The sequence below is a fragment of the Arachis duranensis genome, chromosome 4, assembly GCF_000817695.3.
Source record: "Arachis duranensis cultivar V14167 chromosome 4, aradu.V14167.gnm2.J7QH, whole genome shotgun sequence".
Lineage (NCBI taxonomy): Eukaryota > Viridiplantae > Streptophyta > Magnoliopsida > Fabales > Fabaceae > Arachis > Arachis duranensis.
This window is the reverse complement of record NC_029775.3, coordinates 774,306-797,072: the sequence shown is the minus strand read 5'-3', so window position 1 is coordinate 797,072 and position 22,767 is coordinate 774,306. Positions and strand designations below refer to the sequence as shown.

At 34.4% G+C, this 22,767-nt stretch overlaps 3 protein-coding genes across 6 annotated transcripts; 2 read left to right on the top strand and 1 right to left on the bottom strand.

Annotated features, from left to right (window-relative positions):
* Positions 1-2,304: 2,304 nt before the first annotated feature.
* On the bottom strand, positions 2,305-10,075 carry LOC107482461 (protein BREAST CANCER SUSCEPTIBILITY 2 homolog B). 3 transcript variants are annotated; one of them, XM_021139677.2, is made up of 18 exons: positions 9,977-10,075; positions 9,719-9,856; positions 7,975-9,098; positions 7,684-7,832; positions 7,224-7,343; positions 6,939-7,136; positions 6,781-6,862; positions 6,645-6,695; positions 6,380-6,458; positions 6,174-6,285; positions 5,990-6,061; positions 4,930-5,125; positions 4,680-4,856; positions 3,889-4,034; positions 3,739-3,801; positions 3,447-3,660; positions 2,632-2,799; positions 2,305-2,527 (listed from the first exon to the last, which is right to left on the bottom strand). In XM_021139677.2, exons 1-18 carry the CDS (start codon positions 10,056-10,058, stop codon positions 2,471-2,473), a joined length of 3,228 nt encoding a protein of 1,075 aa, XP_020995336.1. In that variant the 5' UTR covers positions 10,059-10,075; the 3' UTR covers positions 2,305-2,470. The 3 variants fall into 3 exon arrangements, with proteins under 3 accessions (XP_020995336.1, XP_020995337.1, XP_015958442.1); XM_021139678.2 differs by having other exon boundaries at positions 3,889-3,947; XM_016102956.3 differs by having other exon boundaries at positions 7,684-7,817.
* Positions 10,076-12,552: 2,477 nt separating this feature from the next.
* Positions 12,553-17,324, top strand: LOC107482350 (U11/U12 small nuclear ribonucleoprotein 48 kDa protein). Its single transcript, XM_016102798.3, is given in 8 exon segments — positions 12,553-12,643; positions 12,776-13,717; positions 13,720-13,894; positions 14,072-14,186; positions 14,468-14,575; positions 14,728-15,412; positions 15,510-16,805; positions 17,132-17,324. Coding segments are annotated over 6 exon segments (1,998 nt in total). The 3' UTR covers positions 15,295-15,412; positions 15,510-16,805; positions 17,132-17,324.
* A 624-nt stretch (positions 17,325-17,948) lies between these two features.
* Positions 17,949-22,179, top strand: LOC107482462 (succinate dehydrogenase subunit 4, mitochondrial). Of its 2 annotated transcripts, XM_016102958.3 has the most exons (7): positions 17,961-18,426; positions 18,518-18,814; positions 18,972-19,002; positions 19,120-19,133; positions 19,246-19,296; positions 20,129-20,190; positions 21,721-22,179. In XM_016102958.3, exons 2-7 carry the CDS (start codon positions 18,575-18,577, stop codon positions 21,998-22,000), a joined length of 678 nt encoding a protein of 225 aa, XP_015958444.1. In that variant the 5' UTR covers positions 17,961-18,426; positions 18,518-18,574; the 3' UTR covers positions 22,001-22,179. The 2 variants fall into 2 exon arrangements, with proteins under 2 accessions (XP_052117131.1, XP_015958444.1); XM_052261171.1 differs by lacking the exon at positions 19,246-19,296 and having other exon boundaries at positions 17,949-18,814.
* The last annotated feature ends 588 nt before the right edge of the window (positions 22,180-22,767 follow it).

Sequence of the window (22,767 nt, the reverse complement as noted above, 5' to 3'; positions counted from 1 at the left end):
TCATATAATAATGAGTTAATGACACATAATTTATATTTAAACACTTGTTGAAAAATTCATATTGACATTTTATAAATTGAATAATCTATTATACTAGTTTTTATTCTTATTTATCCTATTTATATTTAAAATTAATTTTATTCTTTTTAGTTAGACCCAAATCAAGTATATTTATTGGACTTTTATATTGAAAATTATAAAATATCATTTTATTTTATTTTAAATGACTAAAAGATTCTACTAGATTGAATGATGCTTGATTATGTTAGACATTATAATCTTAATTTGATTATTTTTATTTTTTAGTGTCTTTTTTTATGTGCGTTTATTTTAATCTGATTATCGTTCATTAAAAATTTCATTACAAAAATAATAAAAAAAACTTTTTAAAATAATTAAAAGAATATTTTAGTACTCTAAATATGAACTAAGAGTTTTTTTATTTTTAAATCATATTCAAATTTTTTATTTTTACGGCTCTTATATATTAACTTCACGTGAAGTCGACTTCACCTGAATTTTCACCAAATATGAATTGTCCTAAGAAGCATGTATCTCCTGGCCCGTCTATTCTTGCATCGGCACTCAAATTCTTCTTGTTGATTCTTCTTCTGTCAATACCAATAGCATTCGTCATTCAAAACTCTTCAGTTACGAATGCTGATGCAGACAGGAACTTTGAACCTCATCACTTTGAGAAGCAGATGAATCAATTATCAGCATTAGATAACAGTAGCAGAATACATGCTTCTCTTCCAAAGGCATTGGTCAAATTGAAGTCATCTATCATCTCAATTCTTTAGAGCCACTTTCTTGGGTTGTGGTCGTCGGAAGTCACAGTTGATTCATATAAGGTTCCTGAAAGGGAGGCTACCAAAAGGTAGCATTCAGATTAGCAACTTGGTTTAATAAGTATAATTCATTCTTTTGCGTGTAAAAGAATAATTTTTCAAGAGAAATAAAAACGATTGACTGATATGATATAAAGCTATGTAGATAGTATTTCAATTATTAGATTCAAGATTGTGGCAAAGTATTTCAATAACTAATTTTAAAGGTAAAACTATATATATATATATATATATATATATATATTTGTATTTGGATTTTTAGTTATAAAAATACTTATTTTAAAGTTATAGCGTTTGGATAAATAACTCAAAAAATATATGTTTTTTTCACAAAAAAATGGATATTAAAACAACGTTGATAACAAATACTTTTCAATATTAAAAGTTGATTTTCTATAACCTAATCACTAAGATTACAATTGTTTAGGAAATTAATTCTTTATTTGTTCTCTTATTAGTTCCATTTTTTAGGTAGAAACGGGTTCTTCTACTTCATCTTCACTCATAGCAATGTTCTTGTATATGGTAAATAGTAATAAAATTTTAATTCACAATAATCTTGATGACAATGTCAAAGAAATTATTGTGTAGTTAGTGTTTGCTGTTTTATTTTATTGTGTATGATATGGTAGATAAAAATAAAAAATAAATGTAAAATGTGTGTCAATGTATATTTTATTTCTGTTTTTTATTTTTTTTACTTTTATTAGAATTCCCTCGTCTTTTATTGGAGTAAAAAACTTGCTATAACTAATTATAAAAATAATAGCAGCTATATAAAAATAAAATCACATGAGAAAAAAATAAAATTAAAACTGAGATTTTATACCACACACCATGTTAATAGGTGGTTCAGATAGAACATTATTTTAAAATAGTGGTGGAGAGTCAATATTTTCAGCATATAAATCATTACATGAAAGGGGATCAGTATTTCAGTATTTTTGTACAGAACCTAGAATGAAAGTAGATTTTTTTTTGTTTTGAAGTCATTTTTTTCTACGAAAATGATAGAATGACTTATCAAAAAGGAAAAGTCATATATTTCTACTTCTTAAAAAAGTTATGAATTAACTATTCTGGAAGTTAAGAATTCTTTTTAAAATAGTGTCAAACACGCATGACTTTTCATAATTCAAAAATCAGAAAAAGTAGCTTCTACTACTTCCCAAACAAGTTCATAGAGTATTGTCTACGAAAAATAAAATAAGATAAGAAGATAATATAAAGATAAGATACATAAGATAAAAAATTAAAATTAAAATTGAATTTATTTATTCTGTTAGGCTAAATTTGTGAACTAAGAGACTTTATTATTGTGATTGACTAAAATAGAAGAATAGTTTAATAGAAAGAGCCAAACAGGAAGTTATCTACGCATATTTTACAGAATTTAAATAATTTCTATTTGTTACTTTTGTAGTCAGCACATTTGCAAAAGTCGTATCCTTTTAACAAATTTACTTGGAATAAAAAAAGTAAACAAAATATTCAGCACTAACTCGAATTATGGTTTTAATAAGTTCGAAAGGACATCAACTAAGATCTTAATGTACAAACTTCAGCTGACTATCCGACATCTATTATAAGAGGCAAAAGAGCAACATTAACATATTCTTCTAGCTTCTAGAATCACCAACAATAAGTAGCACCTTTTGCTTAAGCTTCTCTATTATCTGTAGGTAAAAAAATAGTAATAATAATAATAATATAAAATGTCACTATAAGAAGTTGCATGATAAGTACAAAGTTTTGATAGGTAGAGTTAGATGATGCATACCAAGCTAGAGTTGTTTGCCCATCTTTTGATTTCACTGGCAGAATTTCTGAGGTGGGAACATTGTGGAGAATCAAAACTCAGATAATAGGTTGAATTTTCAGTAGCTTCAGCAACCAAGATATGATTTTTGTCATCCCTTTCTTTTTTAATAAGATTACAGAAACCAACCTGCATATAAAGAAGATATTGAACTCATCCGATTTCTGAAATAAGTCAAATAACACATTACAGCCTAGACAGTACATAATAATATATTAATTATTTAATTCAATTGTCTTTTTATCTTTTTTTGTATAATAATATATTATAACATGTTGATTCAATTGTTTCACTCCTCATTCTGAAAGAAAAGAAACACAAGAAAGGTGCAGAGATGAATATGTAAATATAAAATGATAATAAAATAAGGAAAAGTCTAGGGGCCAGCAGTTTTATTGATTTTTGGCCAGCATGTAACCAGCAGAGAAAGGTGAGCCATTGGATGAAATCTCACACCAATCTCACACCATCAAATCATTATTGATGGCTAGTTGATGGCTAACAATCACAAAAATTGCTGGCCCCTAGCATTGCTCATAAAATAATTGTAATAACTAATACTATAAATACTATTTTATCAAAATAAAAATAACAGCAAATTCTAAAATTCGCACTTCCAAAAAATATTATCCAACTTCGCTCGACCGGCCGGTTGAACCGTAAACTCGATAACCGTAAAGATAAAGAAAAAAATAAAGATATTAGTAGTTAAAAATAGTAGTAAACATAAACAAATAGATAGATAGATATAAATTTCTTCCATCCATTGAACTTACCGTGGATCCAGCAAGGTTGTAATTGATAGGTGGATATGAATCAAAATCAGTTGAGGGAGAGCAAAAGCAAATGGCAAGTAAAGAGTTGGAGCAGTTGTCTGTTCGAAAACCATTCCCGGCGGATGCATCAGTCACAAAAACCCATTGTTTTTTCTGATGATTTGACACATACGTGTTTCCCACATGCACAACATATGCAGCGATATCGAACTCACTGTACAGGGAGTTAGGGCTAATGTCAGATATTTTCTTGCTATTCCAGAAAAATATATATTAAGAAAAAGGAACATACCTTGAAAGTGAGATGCAACTAAAACTTAACAATGAGGCTGATATTCGAGAAATGAAAAATGGCCTGCAAAGGACGACAGTAATAAGCTGGAGTTAGAATCCGAGAACCAGTAGGAATTCTAGTTTTGACTGTAACGTCTAATGTACGTACTTAAACTGTTGCTTTGTGTTAGAAGATAGAGGCAACCACTTGGTGGAAGATCCTCTAGTCTGCAAGCGAAGGATATCTAAATCAGATCCTGAAATTGGTGTAAGTCCTGAAATTGCATATGATTCTCCCTCAACCAGTTCTTGACACTGCGAGACATTGGTAATAAAATAGCAATTTATTGAAGAATGAAGCTAGCACGACAAAAACATATGAAGCACTAACACTTCGATCGTGTCTGCGTTGGATACATTTCGAATACTACACTCATTAATATTCGTCAGATAGATGAGTCTTCTGTATCCAACTATATCTTAATAAAAGATAAAAAATTCTTACGTAGACATAAACACACCTAAATACCATCACATGTCAATCCAGCCTTATTCTTAATATATATTCTTAAAGGAAAAATATAAGGAACCAAAAGCTTATCAGCCAAAAATTAAACAAAACTATATTAATTTATATTAATAATTAATTAATTTTAAATTTTTTAAATTCAAAATTTAAAAAATTTTAAATTGATTAAGTAAACCTAATTAAAACCTATAAAAACCTTCCTTTTTTTTATAAAAAATTATTTTATATTTTAATATCAATCAAATATTAAATATTATTATAATTTATCTAAAAAATATCTGATATTTTATATATATGTCATGTTCCAATATTCTTATAAGAGTTATAAGAACTTAAAATTCGTGTGTTCACGTGTGGTGCGTCGTATCCACTATCGTATCGTGCATCATATATAACGATTATAATCTTTTCAATTACTTTAATAGCCTCACCTGCTTCTCTGTAGGATTCCAGATTGTTACTATGCCTTCTATACGCTTGTGTTGGCGAACTTTATAAGTTAATCCAACCACCCGTATCCGCATCAATGGTGTGACATCTCTGTGACTCAGGCCAGCATCTTTCAGAGCTTTATCAGTTGATTTTTCCTGCTCCGACTGTGTGATTGCCTGAAGATGTACGTGGGATCATAAATATCTGTCTGAAATGTCGAATTCCATTGAGTTACGAATATAACCTCACATTTAATTTGGCCTTATAAGCAGAGAAACATTTAAGCTGCTCTGGACTCATATCTGCCATTAGGAATTCAGGTTCTTCAGCAGTCTCCAGCATGTTATGAATCCTGGCCCCTTCTGAATCACCGTCATCATAAGTATGCAGACCGCTTCTTTCCTTTTGATACTCTGAGATGATGCTTTCCACAACAGCAGAACGTCTGAGTCACATCACCCAATAGAAATAAATAGGTTGCACAAATAACAGCCACTAAGGCATAGTAAGTAGCTTATCAGCTTTTCTAGACTTTGCTATATGATGCCAAGTAATTTGTTTTATTTGTTGTAAATTAGACAATATTAGATATTTTGTGTGGGAAATAGTATCAGCTAGACAAAATGTATGGTGTGTTTGCACAGAATTGGAACTCTTAGTGCAGTGCTAAGAGCCCAAGATACAAATTGGGGAAAAAATGTCTAGTTACTGTTACAAAATGACAAGACAAACGGAAAATGATCACAACTCAACCTTACAACTGTTCCCTCCTTTTCCAGCAGCAGCTTTAATGACTCAACTACTGCTTAATGGCATCTATAGCCGTCCAATTATATTTCAGATTTACCATTTATAAAATCAGTGTAAAATTAACAGCTTAGTACTAGAATTAGTTAACATCTTTTATCCTATTCTGAACTCATTCTTATATCAGGCACACTTGAGAAGAGGGGTGTGCAACACACTCCTTTTTTGTATCCAATTTTTGCAGGTTAACTTAATCTAGTTCAGTGTTTTATGTTCTACCCCTTGTTCTTCCTGGTGATCAATCTCACCTTCCGAGACATGACACTCTTGCATCAAAGCTATATTGTTCCTAGTCTTACAATTATCCTTATGGCATGAACACTAAATTGTAGGAGACTATTGACTACCTAATGAAACAAATAAGAAAAGAGATTAAATTTAGAATTTAGAAAATTTGCATAGAGACAAAAAGGGAAACAAAAGATTCAAGGAAATAACTAAAATAAGCAGAAAAGGGTGGGGGGGATAACAAAAGACGTCGATAAATAGTTTAAGGATACACCTCTGGTTGTACACCTCCATCACTTTATTCTCCATCCTCTCTGACCTAACAACAGACTGCCCATTGCTCAACCTAATGACAAAAAAAGTTACTTATTCTTTCCTTGATTGTGTCACTAGAATAATTCTGAAATGCTCTTTACCTATTTCAAATTATCTATATGATGTATTCAATTAAAAGTTACCTTTCCTTATAAACAATAGGATATATGCGGGTGATTCCTGCCAAAGTTTGAGGGATTAAACCGCCATTGCTTTTTATACATCTGAAAGCCAAAGGTGGACCAGCCGCCTTACCTGTGAATTAGCTCAAGTAAACAAGCTCAGAGAACAAGAGATTATTTTCTCCTGAAATAAAAAAGAATGAATCCAAATGATGAGAAGTGCTTACAAAATCCTAATCGTTCAGCCCAATGAACTCTACATGTTCCATTAATGTTCAACAATAAACTAACTGCTGATGATGAAACCTGAAATTAGAACAGAAATTGACAAGACCATTTAACAAGGAATAACAATATATATTATACAAATGTATATATGTTTGCTTATTGGAAAACCAAGGTACTAGAGTTCCACTATATTGGAAAATCAATGTGTAATAATATACAGTTATTATATGAATTATTCAATCACAATCGTAAACCAAGGAAAACCTCAAGCGGCGAAGCTGGCCCATCCCAGCCACATAATCTTGCTCCCCAGATCTGCATAAACATAATGAATGTAAATACTATTACCTATGTTTTGGTCATATATGGTAAACGAAAAAACCAACAAACACCATGTTACCCGAAGTTTCTGTCCCACAAACAATCTCCTAGCAGCAAGTTGCCTTGACAATGGAACATCTAAAACGGCATTCACAGAATACCTGCAAGGTAAAATCGTTCTAAAAGAAACGGAACCTTATATTTTGCCATTAGAAGCTTACAAGTCAAAATTCTTACCATCCATCAGTCAGTTCAACTTTTACTACTTCACTGCTCTGGTCCATAGTTTGTTTCTCAACAAAATTCCCACTTTCTGTAAAGTGATCAGAGTGAATGCTAGAAATGCACAAAATCATCATTGAAGATGGCGGTGCATCCCCTTCAAGGATTCTCTTGATTGTAGATCGGTGTGCATGATTGACTTCTCTTTCATATCTATGCACCATATGTCAACATTACTTATTAGTTTTAGAGCCAAAATATGTCATCTGCTTTTCGTACAGCAGTTACATACTTACATACCTGTACTTAAGTTCCTCAAGCACATTTGATACTGTCAAAAATTTTACAGGTCTTGCAGAACAGCATCTCTCGTAGCATGCAAGTTTCCATACAATCCACTTGTAATGATTCTTCACCCAACTACATATATGAGCAATTTGAGTGTAAAACTACAAGAATCAAGGCAACACAAAAGAACATTGTTTATGGGTCATACATATGGGAAACAATAAAGAGAATTGAAAGTAGCAATCTTTGATAGAATATTAAATTCAAGATGGAGGTGCATTAAAGACAATAACCCAAATTTCCATGTTATTCAGATAAAAATTGAACATATAAGGTGGATTTTAGTTTCTGACATGCTTTAGCTGCCCAATTGATTATTGATCTAACCTTGAATAGACTCAAACCAAAGAACCAAGTTACTCCTAACAGTTTCCACTAATAAAAGCAAAAGTTCAGGACAACAGCAACTTACTCATTAGAAGCAAAATGCGTGGAAGTCCCATGCTGAGCCAATAGATGGACAAAATCCTCTGCTCCCATACTATTTTGAGTAGATCCATCATGGAACATGTACTTTTCGGCATTGAATGATGTCACCTGCCTAACCTGGTTATGAAAATGCTAAAACCAATACAAAAATCATTTTCTAATTTTGTTGCACAAAGAGTTGTTAGTATAAGCATAATGAGGGGTCCTAACTAACAGAAGATAATAATCAGCATTGATATAATGTAGCATTGATCTAATGCAGTACATTCATTACCTTCTGCCTGAATGTAGGCACTCCAAAGAATTCCTTGAGCTGCATCCTTTGATGCCGAAATGGGTATCGGGCAGAAACCCTTCTGTTACATCCAGAAACTTCAGAAGATAATTCAGACAATTTTGGAACAGAAACTCCAACATCCTGATCATAAGGAACAGAAATTTTGGAAATACGAGGCCGTTTGAAGGGAGAAACAGCTACTCGTGATCCTAGTCTCCTTTTATCACTAGCAGCAGGCTGTCTGCTTGTATTCAGTATGTTATTGTTACAGGAAATAACAGCTAGTGGCTTTCTTGATGACATTCCAAGTGGATTTACTTTTGAAGATAAGCCATTTGGCAAAGAATGACTGTTAGTTGGTTCTTGTTCACAGTTGCTAAGTTTTGTGCTATATTCACTTTCGTTCACAACAGCATCAAATTTCATGATTAAGTTATTTCCAGTACCTTCACGAAGAAACTTGGTGGAATATTCTTTTTTCACAGAAGAACACGAGGGATACGCAAAACTTTGTGCCGTATAATTTCCCTGTGATGTTATTCGATGGACCGATGGAGTATTGCAATCACTTGTAAGACAAGATGAAGGCGTGTTACCTTGTGCCTCATTTGGAAATGATAAAATTAAGTCACCAGCATCTCCTCCACTAATGAAATCTCCCAGGTCTGGATTACCAAGAAGGCTCCTTGCACGTTGTAGCGCACCAGAAGATACAGATACAGATCTTCCCCCTGCAGTGTGGAATTTGATTGGAGCTTCTTTAACCAGAGGAGTATAGCAATCTGGTTGAACTACTTTTAATTTAAAATCATTCTTCGATGCATGACTACTATCAACTGAAGGGCTTTGAGACAATGCACGATCCATTGTCTTAGAACTGTTAACAACTTCATGTTGCTGTAAACGAGATGAGTGTTGCATCTCACGTGCTTCATCAATGACATGTGATTTTCTTGTATAGTCGGGGCTTTGGAAGTTACCACCAACGGTGTGTTGTTCCAATCCCAGTAATGACTTTGCTCTATCCATACCACTAGAAGATATATTAACTCCTTTTCCGGAACCTGTTGTGAACAGAGAATTTGAGAAGCTGCAACTATCATCTGTTTCATTCTCCTCCCCTGCAGTTTATTAATCCAGTTCACAAGAAATTATTCAAAAGAAAATAAAGGCACTTCATTCAATTCAAACTACATATTGATGAGAAAATTGCGTGGAATGCAAGTACTCCTTTATAACTATTCTCTTTCTCAGCATTCCTATAATTTGGTGATTGAATTAACCGGATGAAATAGGAAATTTTGTTATTTCCTTTTCCTCTTTTTCTTTTTCAGTTACATAGAGAGGCACATACACCTGAGATAGACGAGCTAACGAAGATTAAACCTTCAACACCAACACCAACACCATCGTCACCATCCAAGTCTTAAAATGCAACGACTAGTGTGAATTGAGCTACACATTCAGTGCCCCTCAAGAAACAGAAAACCAACGAAACAATGACTCCATTATTTGCAGAATGAGATTCATTTTATCTCGCCAGATTAAGTTATTTCTATTAAAAAATTCAATCATAATTCTAACTAAGAAATCATCGTAGAAAATACCTAAGTAACTAATACGTACACCATCCCCCAGAGTGAGGGACTGAGGGTTATTGAATAACTAATTTCTAATTTCGCTATCTTATAATACCAGGAATAATTAAATTAAAAGCAGGGAAGCGAACAGAAGGAAATACCTTGTGGAACGACGCCGTTAGCATCAGCATCGTTGCCGAGGAGAGATAAAGCTTTTGCGATGGAAGATTGACCTACTCGAACGGGCGTTCCCATAGCAGTGCGAAACATTGCAGCCTCTTCACTGCGATTTGAGCAGCCTGGAACAGATTACCGCACATTAGCAATATCACAATATTCACTATCTTTTACTTTATGTAATTATTTATTTGCTAAAGGCAATAAGCGAAGTGTTTTGAAGAAGCTTAGAACTTATGTACCTTGGAGAGGAAAATCGGGGATTGAAGGTGAAGCATTGGAAGAATCATTTCTGGCATCGGAGAATCGCTGCGGTGTCGACATTGATGGGTCTTTGTTTTTGAAATTTGATTTCCAAGCTAAAAAGAAATGAGGGATTAATTACTGCAACTTGTAAACATGGCGGGAAAGGAGGGAAATAAAAATTGTAGCGCGCTGCATCGTCTGACCTCTAGAATTAAATATTTTCAACTTTCTCACGCCAAAGCATACGCAGTTCTATTCTGAAAACCGGTTCGAACCGTCTGGTCGAACCGCAGACCGAAGGGAAAAACGAATCGACCAGATATCAAAACCGAAAAATTCAAAAACTGTTCTTAAATCGTCAAATCGGTCGAGAATCGGTCGGTCGAACCAAACCGTGATCCAAGCGATTTTTTGAATTAAGCTTAGACGATTTTGTAGCGCAGTAGGGCACGGGAGGTAACCCTTACCAGCAGGGGTGTTCAAATCCAAATCGATTCAAATTAAACCGTTCATCCAATCCAGTCCAAATCGAAAACCGATTAAAACCGCACTAATTTGAATTTGATTAGATTCTATTTTTTGTAAACCACTAGATTGGATCGGATTTCGGATTTACTTTTCATAACCGATCCAATCCAATCCAAACCGCACAATATACTCTAATATTATTATTTTATTATTATATTTACAATCATACTTATAATATGTTCAATTTGTTATATATTTTTATACTATTCATGTATTATTATTATTATTTAATAAATATTTTATGTTCAAAATGTGATTTATTTATTTATTTTAACTAACCTATAATTTTATTTTTATTGTTATGTTATCGTTGGTTTTTAAGATATTGTTGAGACTTGTTATATAATTGTTGGTTACTTAAAATTTGATGTTGAGATTTATTATATATATTTAATTTTTTTAATTTATAAAACTATAAATTCAATCCAATCCAAATCGCTTGAAATTGGAATGGATCAGATCGAATTTTTTTAAAAAAACCATTCAATTCAAACCACACCGTAGGTAAAATTAGTGTTCGAATAACTTTTTAATTCAAAATCGATCTAAACCGCACGCCAGCACCCTACTTACCAGCCCCAGCCCCAGCCCCAGCCCCAGCCCTAAGCCCCTGCTCCTCCGTCACTTCCGTCCAGCCACCGCTTGCTACCTCGCCGACGCAATTGCGAACTTGGAAGCCACCGTCGCGGCATCGCATCTTCCTTCTCATCCGTTGCGTAGCAACCGTCGCAACTTCCTTCCCTTCCATCGCGCAGCCTCCGTCGCAACGTCGAAGCCTCCGTCGCGCAGTCGTCCCGCCGGCGCCAGCTCTGTTCCACCTTCAGCCTTCGATCGTGCACCACTGCTCCCTGTCCCCCTCTTGCGCCAGCTCTGCCCTGTTCTGCGCTCCCTCAGTCCCTGGTATTCAATTTTTTTTTTTGTAACTATAATTGAATAATTTTTCATTAATTTTGTGAACTGTGAACTATTAATTTTTGTTGTTGTTAATCTTGTGAACTGTGAACTATTAATTTTTCTTGATGTTAGTTAATCTGTGAACTGTGATTTTTTCTTTTAGGATTATGGATAATTTTGATTAATTGCTGTTAGTTAATCTGTGAACCTTGCTGTTGTTACTGGGTTGAATAGTTGTTGAATAATGTTAACCTTGCTCCTTCTTCCTCATACTCTGCTCATTGCTCACTGCTCAGAGTCTCATACCAAAAGTAATGGTTGTTTCCTTACTTTTTCTATTGTTCATTTATTGTTCAGATTCAGAGACGTCCCTTCCCTCCTTTGCTTGGTTAGATCAGTATGATTTAGTTTATTTATTGAAGATCTTGCTTAGTTTTTTTGGTGCAGAATCACTTAGTTGGGCATTTGGTTAAATTGGGATAATTGTGCAGAACCATATATTGAAGGGATGACTGGATGGAGGTTGCAGTTCTTATTTTAGCTGGTTGTTTTAATTATTAGGTTGCAGTTCCCGTTCTTGTTTCGATTGGATTAACTTGTTTTTGTTAACTTGTTTTGTTATGTTGATCTTACTAACTTGTTAATTTAATAAATTGTGATTGTTAGGATGTTGTGCTGTTCTTGACATTTTGATAATTTGTTAATTTGGTAAATTGTTTTTGTTGTGGATTGTTGCTCTTAATCTTGATCTTATTATTGTTGTTTGTCATTGGTGGTTGTTAACTAAATTTTGATATTGGCTAGATGAGAGTATCAATTAATTTAATTCATTCTTCTTGACTTCTTGTCATTGGGTTGCAGTTTGATCTCAGATTACGTATTTGGGAATTTTGATGATTGATGGCAAATTTTGATGTTGGTATTTTATGTTTGGTTATTTGTTTTGTTATTTGACTTTAGAGTTTATATTTGAATGATATTATAACATTGTGGTTGATCTAATACTTTCAATTTGAATGATATTTTAAAATTTATATTAGATTATAATTATGTTTTAATGTGTTTATTTATATTTTATTTATTATTTTATTATAAAATAGTTATTTCGATTGAACCAATGAACCAGTAAACCAGTAACTAGAACGGTTCGATGACCAGTTCGGTATTCAGAACTTTGGTTTTTACGGAAAAGTTTGACGTAGTTCTCGTGGCGCTGACTTGGTACGGAGCACACGTGGCATGTCACTTTTCAAAACAGGACATATTAGTCTTCTTAGACCAAAACATGTAATTTTTCAAAATAGGACATATTAGTCCTCCCATACCAAAACGACGCCATTTCACCCAGACTCCGAATCTTTCAAATTTTTTAGCCTTAATCCTTCGAATTCACATAAACAATGGAGTGTGTGAAGAGGGTCACTGTCCTCAGCCACCTCCAACTCCTTCCTCAGCCTCTAACAATCTCCCCGCCACCTTCACATCCCTCAACAGCCTCCTCTCCCTCTCCAACACTGCTCTCCAAGTTACTCCTCCCTCTCCCAACCTAACAACCAACCTCATCCCATGCCCCTTTAACCCCAACCACCTCCTGCCCCCTGACTCCCTCTTCCACCACCACCTACGCTGCCCCTCCTCTCCTTGCCCCATCCCCCTCCCTTTCCACTCCCTTGCTTACCCTAACACACTCTACTCCCCTCCCAACCGCACCCTCTCACTCCAACCGTTCTTACACTTCACCTCCAACTTTTTTTACCGCCATTGCCCCAGTGTTGTTTCCTTCTCCAACGCCAATTCTCTCACCACAGAAACCCTCACCCTTCCATCCCCCCTCTCTCTCAGTTGCACCGATTCGATAAACAACAATTTCGATTACCGGAGTTTGCGTTTTCGCCTCCTTCCTTCTGAATACTGCGCAATTATGCGCGAACTAGAATCGTGGAACGATTTTCCCCCTAAGCACTCAGACTCTATTCTTCGCGCCATTTTAGGTTTAGGGTTTGCGAAGGAGTGTGACCTGGCGCCGTGGATAATAGCGAACTCACCTCGATACGGCGTCGTAATAGACTCGCCTATGCAGAAACACATATTCTTGCTGTGTTGTCTGTGCCTCAAAGCGATTCTGAGAGAAGCTCTTGCTTCTTACATGGAGAAGCGAAACTCCGAGTGCTCCGTTTTAAACGAGGCACTGACGTGGCTGCAATCTCAAGTTTCAATCTTGTACGGTGCGATTAATGGAAAGTACTTCATTCTTAATTTCCTGAAGCATTGTGTTTTAGTTGGCGCTACCTTGCATTTGCTGTTTCCTTTAGGGGTGGCTTCGATGATTCGAAATCTGATAATAGAAACGAGGAAGAGATCAATTGTGTAGTCAAAACAAAGATTTTCGAGTCTCAGATTTCGGCAGCTGTTGCAGCATTGCATGAGCGGTCTTTGCTTGAAGGCGAAATTAGGAGAATATGGTTCTCTCATCAGCCAAGTAAACAGCAGCTGTATGTTGAAAATGTTATCTTACTCTCTTTTAGATGAATTCTGCAATTTTGTGCCGAGTCTTTAGTAGTGTTGGCAATTTCTTTTATTTTGTCCCCTTTGAGCATTTTCAATCATACTGTTTTGTGGATATCATTATCATAAGCTACTCCTTAATATGTAGATTTTCCCCCCCATAGGTTTGCTGAGCACTGTTATCTGTCTGAGAGAGCAAGTGAGGAGCGGGGAAAGCGTGTTGATTATAGGCCTGTAATTGATCATGATGTTCTTCATCGGCAGAAGTTGGCAAAACAGGTACTTTAAGGATGGTTTATATCACCGAGGAGCATCATTCCCAATCTTGTATTTGCATTTTTGTTTCTAGCTGGATGAGTCTCCACTTTTTACTCCTCTATCATTGTTTATAATGCAGAAATACTTGATTTGATGATGGATGATGAGTTAGGGAAATTAGTTGTTTATGTTACCTTGGATATAAAACCAGTATGGGATCAACGGACTTATGAAATACATGTCCTAAGTAATGGAAATAACATTAACATTTATGTCTGATACATATTTTCTATTAATAATAGGATGCATCTAGACAAAAGACAAGAGAGGAATTGCTAGCTGAAGAAAGGGATTACAAACGTCGGAGAATGTCTTACCGTGGGAAGAAGATACAGTCATCAGCTATACAGGTAGAAGTGCAGTATTGGTAGGAGGTTTTTGGTTGATATGTGTTTTTGCACTATTTAGTCAACATTCTTTGCAGAGAATTTTTATTTATTTTTTAAATGACTTCTTATCTCTTATTTAATGTATATTCCCAATACGAAACTCCTCATTAAAGGTGGCAAGGGACTTGATAGAGGAATACATGGAGGAAATCAAGCAGGTTGGAGGGGTTGAGAATCCTGTGAAAGTTTCTGAAGAAAATGAGATGTTTCAATCTAAACCTCCCTCTGGTGATGTCATTCCTGTGGAAGTTAATAATTCATGGAAAACTGCTTATGACTCACATGCAGTGATAATCACTAACTCAAGTTACATTGAGCAAAGATCATACACTAAGTGCTCTGAAAAAACAAAACCTGAGGAGGATATGCCTTCTAGACATAATGAGCAACATAGAAGACAACATTACATGAGCCATGATTATGTAGGAGAGAAACAGAATGCTGGTAAAGTGAAATATGATAAAGATAATGATTCTGCAAAACCTGATAGACACAGAAGTCATAGCCAATCATATGAGCATAGCCATCATCATCAGAAGCAAGATTACTCAAAAAGAAAGAAGTATGATTACTCATCAAGAGCTAGGGATAGGTGGCAAAAGGACTCAGACAGGAATAACGTTTCAGACTCTTCCATGAAGGATGCATTTTCAGATCGATACATGCCTTCAGAATCTTGATAATTGTGAGGATGACATCTCTTCTGTTGCCAAATATACCAAGCCTGAAAGATTGTCATAAGGAACTTTGTTCAGAATGTCTTGGCTAGCTAGAATTGTTAAGTTTTTTCTCCCGTTGGTAAGTTATGCTAGTTATGTTTCTGATTTAAATATTGAATTTAAAGTTTGGATGTTTACTCTTACTTTTAACGTGGTTTATTTGCATAACCTTGCAGTATTAACTTATCAAGCTTCAGCAATTTTACCAATGTATCCTTCTTTGTATCCTTAACTGTGAAAGTACATCTCTAAGAAATCTTTCTTTGTTGTGTAGTCTTTCTGTTCTTTATCATTAATCTCAAGGTAAAAGCAAACAAAATGCCAATTAAGTCAACAGCAATTAAATCTATTACGTAACTAAATTTTCTAATTCACTACGTGATTGTTTACTCATATTTTTTATTGTAATCAATTATGTTATGCATGTGCTAGGATAAAATTGTAATGGGGGATATTGGATAATATTCCTTGTTTTTGCTATTAAACTATTTGACTATTGAAAGAGCAATATGGTATTTAGTTATTAATGTGAAGCAGCTCTACTGACACCTTAACACTTAACAGTCTTATGTTTTTTGATGTCTCAATAAGCACTGATTGGATGTGAATTATTGTTTTTTCGTCTTTTCATTTTTTCAAATCAATAATAGTTTGCCTCCTGTTTACTGCCAGTCTCTTCTAAACCATAGCTTAGAACAGTCCGGTGGAAAGGTTATCATTTAAAACCATGTATTTATTAGAAGAAAATTTATTAAGTGTTTCAGCATTATGTGATGTCTATATGTCTTTTTACTTGGCTAGCTACTCTTTTGCTCTGATTTCAAACCTGCTAGAACCAACAGAATGTGTCAGTATTCTTGCAGTTTTTCCCCCTCCATTTTCTTGCAACACAGATAAAGGATTGGTTTGTTTAGATTTTATGATTTCTTATTTTTTTTAAGTTACAGCTACATATATGCAACTCCATCTTACTCTGGATTTCCTTTTTTTCTCCCCGTTGCTGCTTTGAACATGTTGCTTATATTACCTGTTTATGTTCTGAGTACTTTTTATTTCTTATTAAGTCTGACATAACCACTTATTCTGACCTGATGATGTATTGCTTCTCCGATTCCAGAGTGTTTTGCCTCTGATATCCTGCCTTTATAGTTACTCAATATCCTATTTGGCATCTTGCTTCGTCAATTACATTTAATTCTGATATGGTTCCTAGATATACTTCTATTCCTCCTCCATACACTGCCTTGTCAATTCTTTCTTATTGTGTCCACTAAGTTCTGTAATATATGATATATTTTAATAGAAAAAAATTTCCTGGCAAGTTGAGGTTGCTTATATCCTTGTTAGTTGGTGCTTTTAACTTGAGGTGTGCCCTGTATATTCTTTCTTTATGTCTTCTGTTCGATCTGATGAAGGAGGTTTGCAAAATTGTTACGACGAGAAGATATGTCACGTTGTGAAAATGTGAACAGGTGCTCCAATGTACTATAAATAGATCTTTTATGCTTGCTTTTGGGTATTGTTCATGAGCAATTTTTTTTTTTTTTGAACACTTTGAAATTGGGGGCTTCTATATTGTCGCTTCATGGATAAATTGTACTAAATAGTTTGTGTAACCAGATGTAGAGTTAGGTTCATGGTTTTGAATAATATTCTAAAGTGTTTTTTAATGCTTGAGAATAATTGCTGGACGAACATCTTGGCTCCAATATTCTGGTTACTTTTGTGTTTTCCGCATTCCCTATCCTGAGATAATTGTAATAGTTATGCTAATAAAAATTCTGTTTTGTTATTACAGGTTTTCTGAGTCTATTGAGGTCCAGATGCTGCAATAGATGAACTCTGTTCAACCTTTAAAATTAGTTTTACTAATTTATACATTTACATAATCTTTACATTGGTCTAAAGATGTTTGGCGTTTCGATGGCCCAAAAATATTTTAAATTTTTTATTAAAAAACTGTGAAAATACCTAACATACCCTCTAGTTTAGCCGTAGTTTTGCCACAAATTATTAATGGTTTAGACTTTAGCTTTAGCGTTTGCAAAGTGCCTTCATCGGTGACCTTTTTTGTACAATTACATTGATAAATTAAATTAAGGCGGAAAAAACTAACTATTTTCATGTGAAAAAGAATCCGATCTCGTTAAATAATAATGCTAGGTGCCATTTGCGTTAGTCCTTGGGAATTTTTGTCTAATACAATTGAATTTTTTTTATTTGCAAAAAAACCGTTAACTTATTATTGCAATGGAAAAAGTTTGAAAATTAAAATAATTTAGTGATAATTAGTCAAAAAATTTTTAATTTGATTTTATTTATATAAATTTTTTATATTTTTATTTTTTATCTTATTTTCTTATCATTTAACTTATCACATTATATTTCTAACTATTACAATATTTTTGCTACTTAGCATTACTCTATTACAATATTAGTATTATAATAACTCTGCTTAATTACAATAATAACTCAATATTTGTCATTTACAGTTATATCCCTAATTCTTTATTATATCATTTAAGTTTGCCTTAAAGCTAATTTGAAAGGAGCACTTTCATCTAATGCTGATCCAACACCAATATCGTTATGTCCTGAAACATTCCTGCCGTGTGCCGTGAAACATTATTCCTGCCAAATTGCAAAATAATAATAATAATAATAATAATAATAACATTATTCTTCTGCAAATTGCAAATTGCTTCCTCGAGCTCGGCGTCCATCGTCTTTGTCTGCTCAGCCGCGCTTCCGTCGCCGTTTGTTTGCCGTTCACGTTCGCGTCTTCGTTCAGCTGTTGTCTTCGTTCGCGTTCTTCGCCGTTCACGTTCGCTCGGCGTTCACTCGCCGTTTACCGTTCTAGTTCGCATTCGCGTTCGTCTGGAAGCCACGTTGCTCTGCTTCAAACTCTGCGACCAACCCGCGCGCTCCACTTAGCCGTCGAACTGCTCTCTTTTGTCGCCGCCGTGAGTTCCCTAAACCCGCCACCAGACAATACACTCACACAACACCAATACTCTGCTTCAAACTCTGTAACTTCTGATTTCTATTAAAACCCGCCCCACTGCCACCCCTAGCTGCCGCCTCCTCTTCTCAGTATGTTTTTGCCTGTTTTTGTTTAATTTTGTTTTGTTGTAGAGGGTAACGTTCTGGTTTTTGTTAAACTTTGTGTTAAATAACATTTCAGTTACATCCAACCAGAAAAGCACAAAATAAAAATAAAAAAAAAAAGAAAGAAAAAAGAATGCAGTCTCTGACCCTGAGCAAGAGGCTCTCTGCATCCAAGCCTATCTTCAGAATCTCTCCTAACCTCGTCACTCAATCATCAACCACCTCCTCCTCTTCCACCACCTCTCCGCCACCTTCGTCACCGATCTCCACCGCAGATGGCGGCTCCTCCTGCCATTCCTTGGCTCTCCTCAGCTTACTCCGCGCTCCCAGGTCCGCTACCCAAAGCCTCCGAACTGGTGTCTCCGGATCTGACGTAAGCATAACCGTTTCCTCGATTCTCTTGTATCGCTGTCATTTTCTTGCACGATTTCTTGTGGCAACACTGATAGTTAGCAATACTGTTACAATATTTTAGTTTTCGTTGTTTTCTTGTTCTCATGATTTATGTTTTTTCCTTGCTTATGGTGCAGGTTAGAGATGCAAATCTCGCTGGAGGCCAAGGTTGCGATTTCTATTTCTTTTTTGTTATTTGCTGTTTCTGATTTAGTTTTTGAGATGACTTCAATTTGCGTTGCTATGGTGGTGGTTGATGTGGACGTGTGGTGTGTGTGCTTTTAGTGCGCGCTTATGAGGTACTACTTATTAGTTATTACTATTTGATTGATAGAGAAGTTGGTTGGGTTGTAGGTTTTAGTTAAAAGATTTTTGTCTAATGTGTCATTTGATTTGTGTAAATTTTACTAGGTTCTCAAACTTTATCGCTCCTGTTACGGAACCGGAATAGCAACTTTCAAGGTTTCATTCTGAGATTTCATATTTTTTGCTCTTAGCAGAAAGCAGATTTCTTATTTGATATGATTACTATTGCATGTTATGCTTCCTTCAGCTGTTTTATCTTGATTGAACTACTTCAACTAATCAATGGATTGATTCATCTTAATGAAGGATTTCATTCTTTTGCTAATGTTTGAATTGGAGTGTTGTGTTGTGCACACATTTGTACATATCTGTTCAACTTGATAAAATAAGGAAAATAGAATTAGTAAGGATATTGAAAGTGTGATTTTTGTCAGTTGAAGGAACTATTATTGCTAGAGGCTTTCATGTAATTTTTAATATCCTAAGTTAAGGGGAGGGTCTTTTGGACATTTTGTTTGGGGATAATCTTTTGGGAATTTCTTCACTCAGAGAAATAGCTTGGCTTTTAGAGCCAACTTTGTTTCCACACTCCGGTGTCTACCTTATAATATGATTGGGAAGTGGGACTGCTTGGATAGTGGAACATTTTCATAAATTATCAAGAACTTTTTCCCCCTCTTCTGAGCAAGATGATGAAGGAAGTGGATAGAAAACGAAAAGCTTTTATTTTGTGTATGCCTATTATCTCAAGTTCTCAACAATGTTTGAGAGATATATCTGTAAAGCTGTTTGCTCCATGCAGAGTCCGTTTTGCTCTATCATAGAAAACAACAAAGTTTCTCCTTTCTTTTTCTATCACTAGATGTAATGGCCAGGAAATAGTGTGCTAAGTAGTAACTTTCCTTAAAACTACTACCATATATGTTAATGCTGCATCTTAGATTGTAAATTCTTCAGTCTTGTTAAACCTTGTGACAATGTCTCCCAGGTTCAGCCTCACGGTGCAGCTGGTTATGCCACTGCTACTACTACTGGCGATAGCATCCAGAGGTTAGTTGGTGTAAATTCAAAGCATTCAATGATAAAATTGATTTTAGTTTCAGTTTTTCAACCATCACCATCTTCTGTTGTATTAATATGCTTATTTATTGGCCTGATTGCTGAGACTAATGGCTTTTCTGGGACCTTGTTTGTTGGAATTTTCAAAGTTTATATGTAAATATAGTCATAACTGCTATTTTTAATAGAATGAAAAATATTGATTTTTCTTTTTATCTTTTGGAGCAATTTCAGACCACATCTTGTCATGAAAGCCCAAAATAAAAAACTTTTTATTAAAGGGGCATAGAAATAAAGACTTATTTTATTGAAAGGGCATAGAAATAGAGGATACCAATTTTAAAAAAAAAAAAAAAAAAGAAAAAAAAAATCTTAGATACCAAAGATGTATACAACATGCTCCATTTTCTGATGAGGGACTTAGAATGGATACCTTGTCTGTGTTGGATTTATTTCTTTGATTTTGGTGTGTAGTTAAGTATGTGTCCCTGTCGTGTTAGGTGTCCATGTTCGAGTCCCTTCCCCATAGGTTACCATTAGTTTCATTATCAGAACACCGTGCCTGAACATTCTTCATTTTTGTTTGGATAACTTGCTGTTAATTAATCTAGAAGATGACCTTTAGTGTATTCATAAAAGAAATCAATTTAATCATCACAGATCAAAATCCACCCACCTCAATATTGGCAACAGAAGAATCTTGCTCAACCCTAGAAACTTGCTTTTGCATCTATCTCTTTCCAATCAAGATTTTTAAACCTTGTCGGCCTAATTTTAGGAGTATTAATGATTTTCATCGTCATCCATGTGACTTGATATTGTTTTGATTTTTGAACTGCTAACACTTCTCCATATACCCTGCAACTGAATCTGTGAAGCTTCACCTAACATGGTTAATTCCTTTCATGTTTACAAAGGCTCAAAGCTGCAATAATTAATTATTGCACTCATACACTTTGGTGCTTGTGATTTATTGAGTAATGTTAAAATGTTTTGGTGTCTTCGATGACGTCAAATCTCTTCTGGATCATGAAACATTTAACTTGAGGTTAGGTTATATGAGGTTACCAAATAAAAATTAACACAATGTATTCCGTGTCGTCAAGTGTCTTGTCCTTCAATTTGAATCAACTTGGCCACTGCTGAAGCAGTTGTGTTCATTAGTTTTAATTTGTGTAATATTGGCTTCAATATCATGTTGATCGATGTTTCCAGCACGTGTTATTTTTTATTCTAAGGGCCAAATGATTTGGGGGCTTTAGCCTGGATTTGAGTGGATATCTTCGTGAGATAAAAATCCAATTGTAATCTTGGTGCTTGTCCTAATTGGGTTCAGTCTATTCAAGCCTAAAGGGGGTCAGCATACTGGTCTTAGGTCTTAGGTCTTAGGTCTTGAAAATTTGACAATAGAAGTGTCATTGAAACATTTGTGAAATCCTCTTGAAAATAGAAACTGGCACTTTACAGGTCTTGTTTGATTAATTTCCATTTCTCCCTAACCATTGTTCGGCATGTATATAGGAAGGAGCGAGACAGTGGATTGAGGAATGTAGGTCCGAAGACAAAGAGAGAGCAGCTGCTAAAAGCCACTGCACTTGTCGCACTTCTTTTTATATTCCCAAACGCCTATTCCATGCTCGCAGCGAATCTCTTTGTATTCTGGCACATAAGTGCTGGTATTGAAGAGATTTTGGCTGATTATGTCCACCATGAGATGACCCGAAATTACGTCGTGATTGCTTTCAAATTGTTCCTGATAATTGCAATGAAGGATGTGTTCCTGAAATTTGTATTTGTATAATCAGATAGTTAATAATTTACTAAAATTGTGCTTGCATTTCTGCATAATAAGAGCTCGATGAGTTGTAAACATGAGAAAACCCTTATTTCCAGTTTTCAGTTGGTTATTAGAGGTGAGGCAACATGATAATTTTCTGATCTATAAAGTTAATGAATGGCTTTTAGTGTGTATTGCTCAAATTTTGGCATTGGTGCTTATGTTATGGTGGTTGTGTTGTTAAAATTAAAGTAATATTTCTTTTAAGATTTAATGTTATTTTTTAATTTAAAAATAAAAAAGTATTACTAAAATAAAAAATTATATTTTTAATTTTAACAACATTTGTATAGTTATCATAACCAAAGGCACCATAGATACTATTTATATATAGAGGAGGAATTTGTTTACATCAAGTATGAGTTTTGTTGATTTACAATCTCAATTTTAAATTTTATGAAATTTAGCTATACAGGAAAATGTTGGAATTTAACCATCAGATTGGTAAAATTTATCTCGTATAAAATGTTATTAAACTGTGTAAGTTAACAAAGATTACATTTGGTTTATATATATATTTATATTGTAGAAAATTTTTGGAGTAAAGATTCAGAGTGGTTCATTAGTCTTGCGAGAAATTTAATTTTGATGTTATATTGTTATTTAAGGGTTTAAAATTTAGTGAATTTTATTAAACTTTTTTTCAAATAAAAAATTATTTATACTCTATGTTATGTCTTGGATGAAATATATTATATCATCATTAATCAATTACTATTTAACTAGGGTGT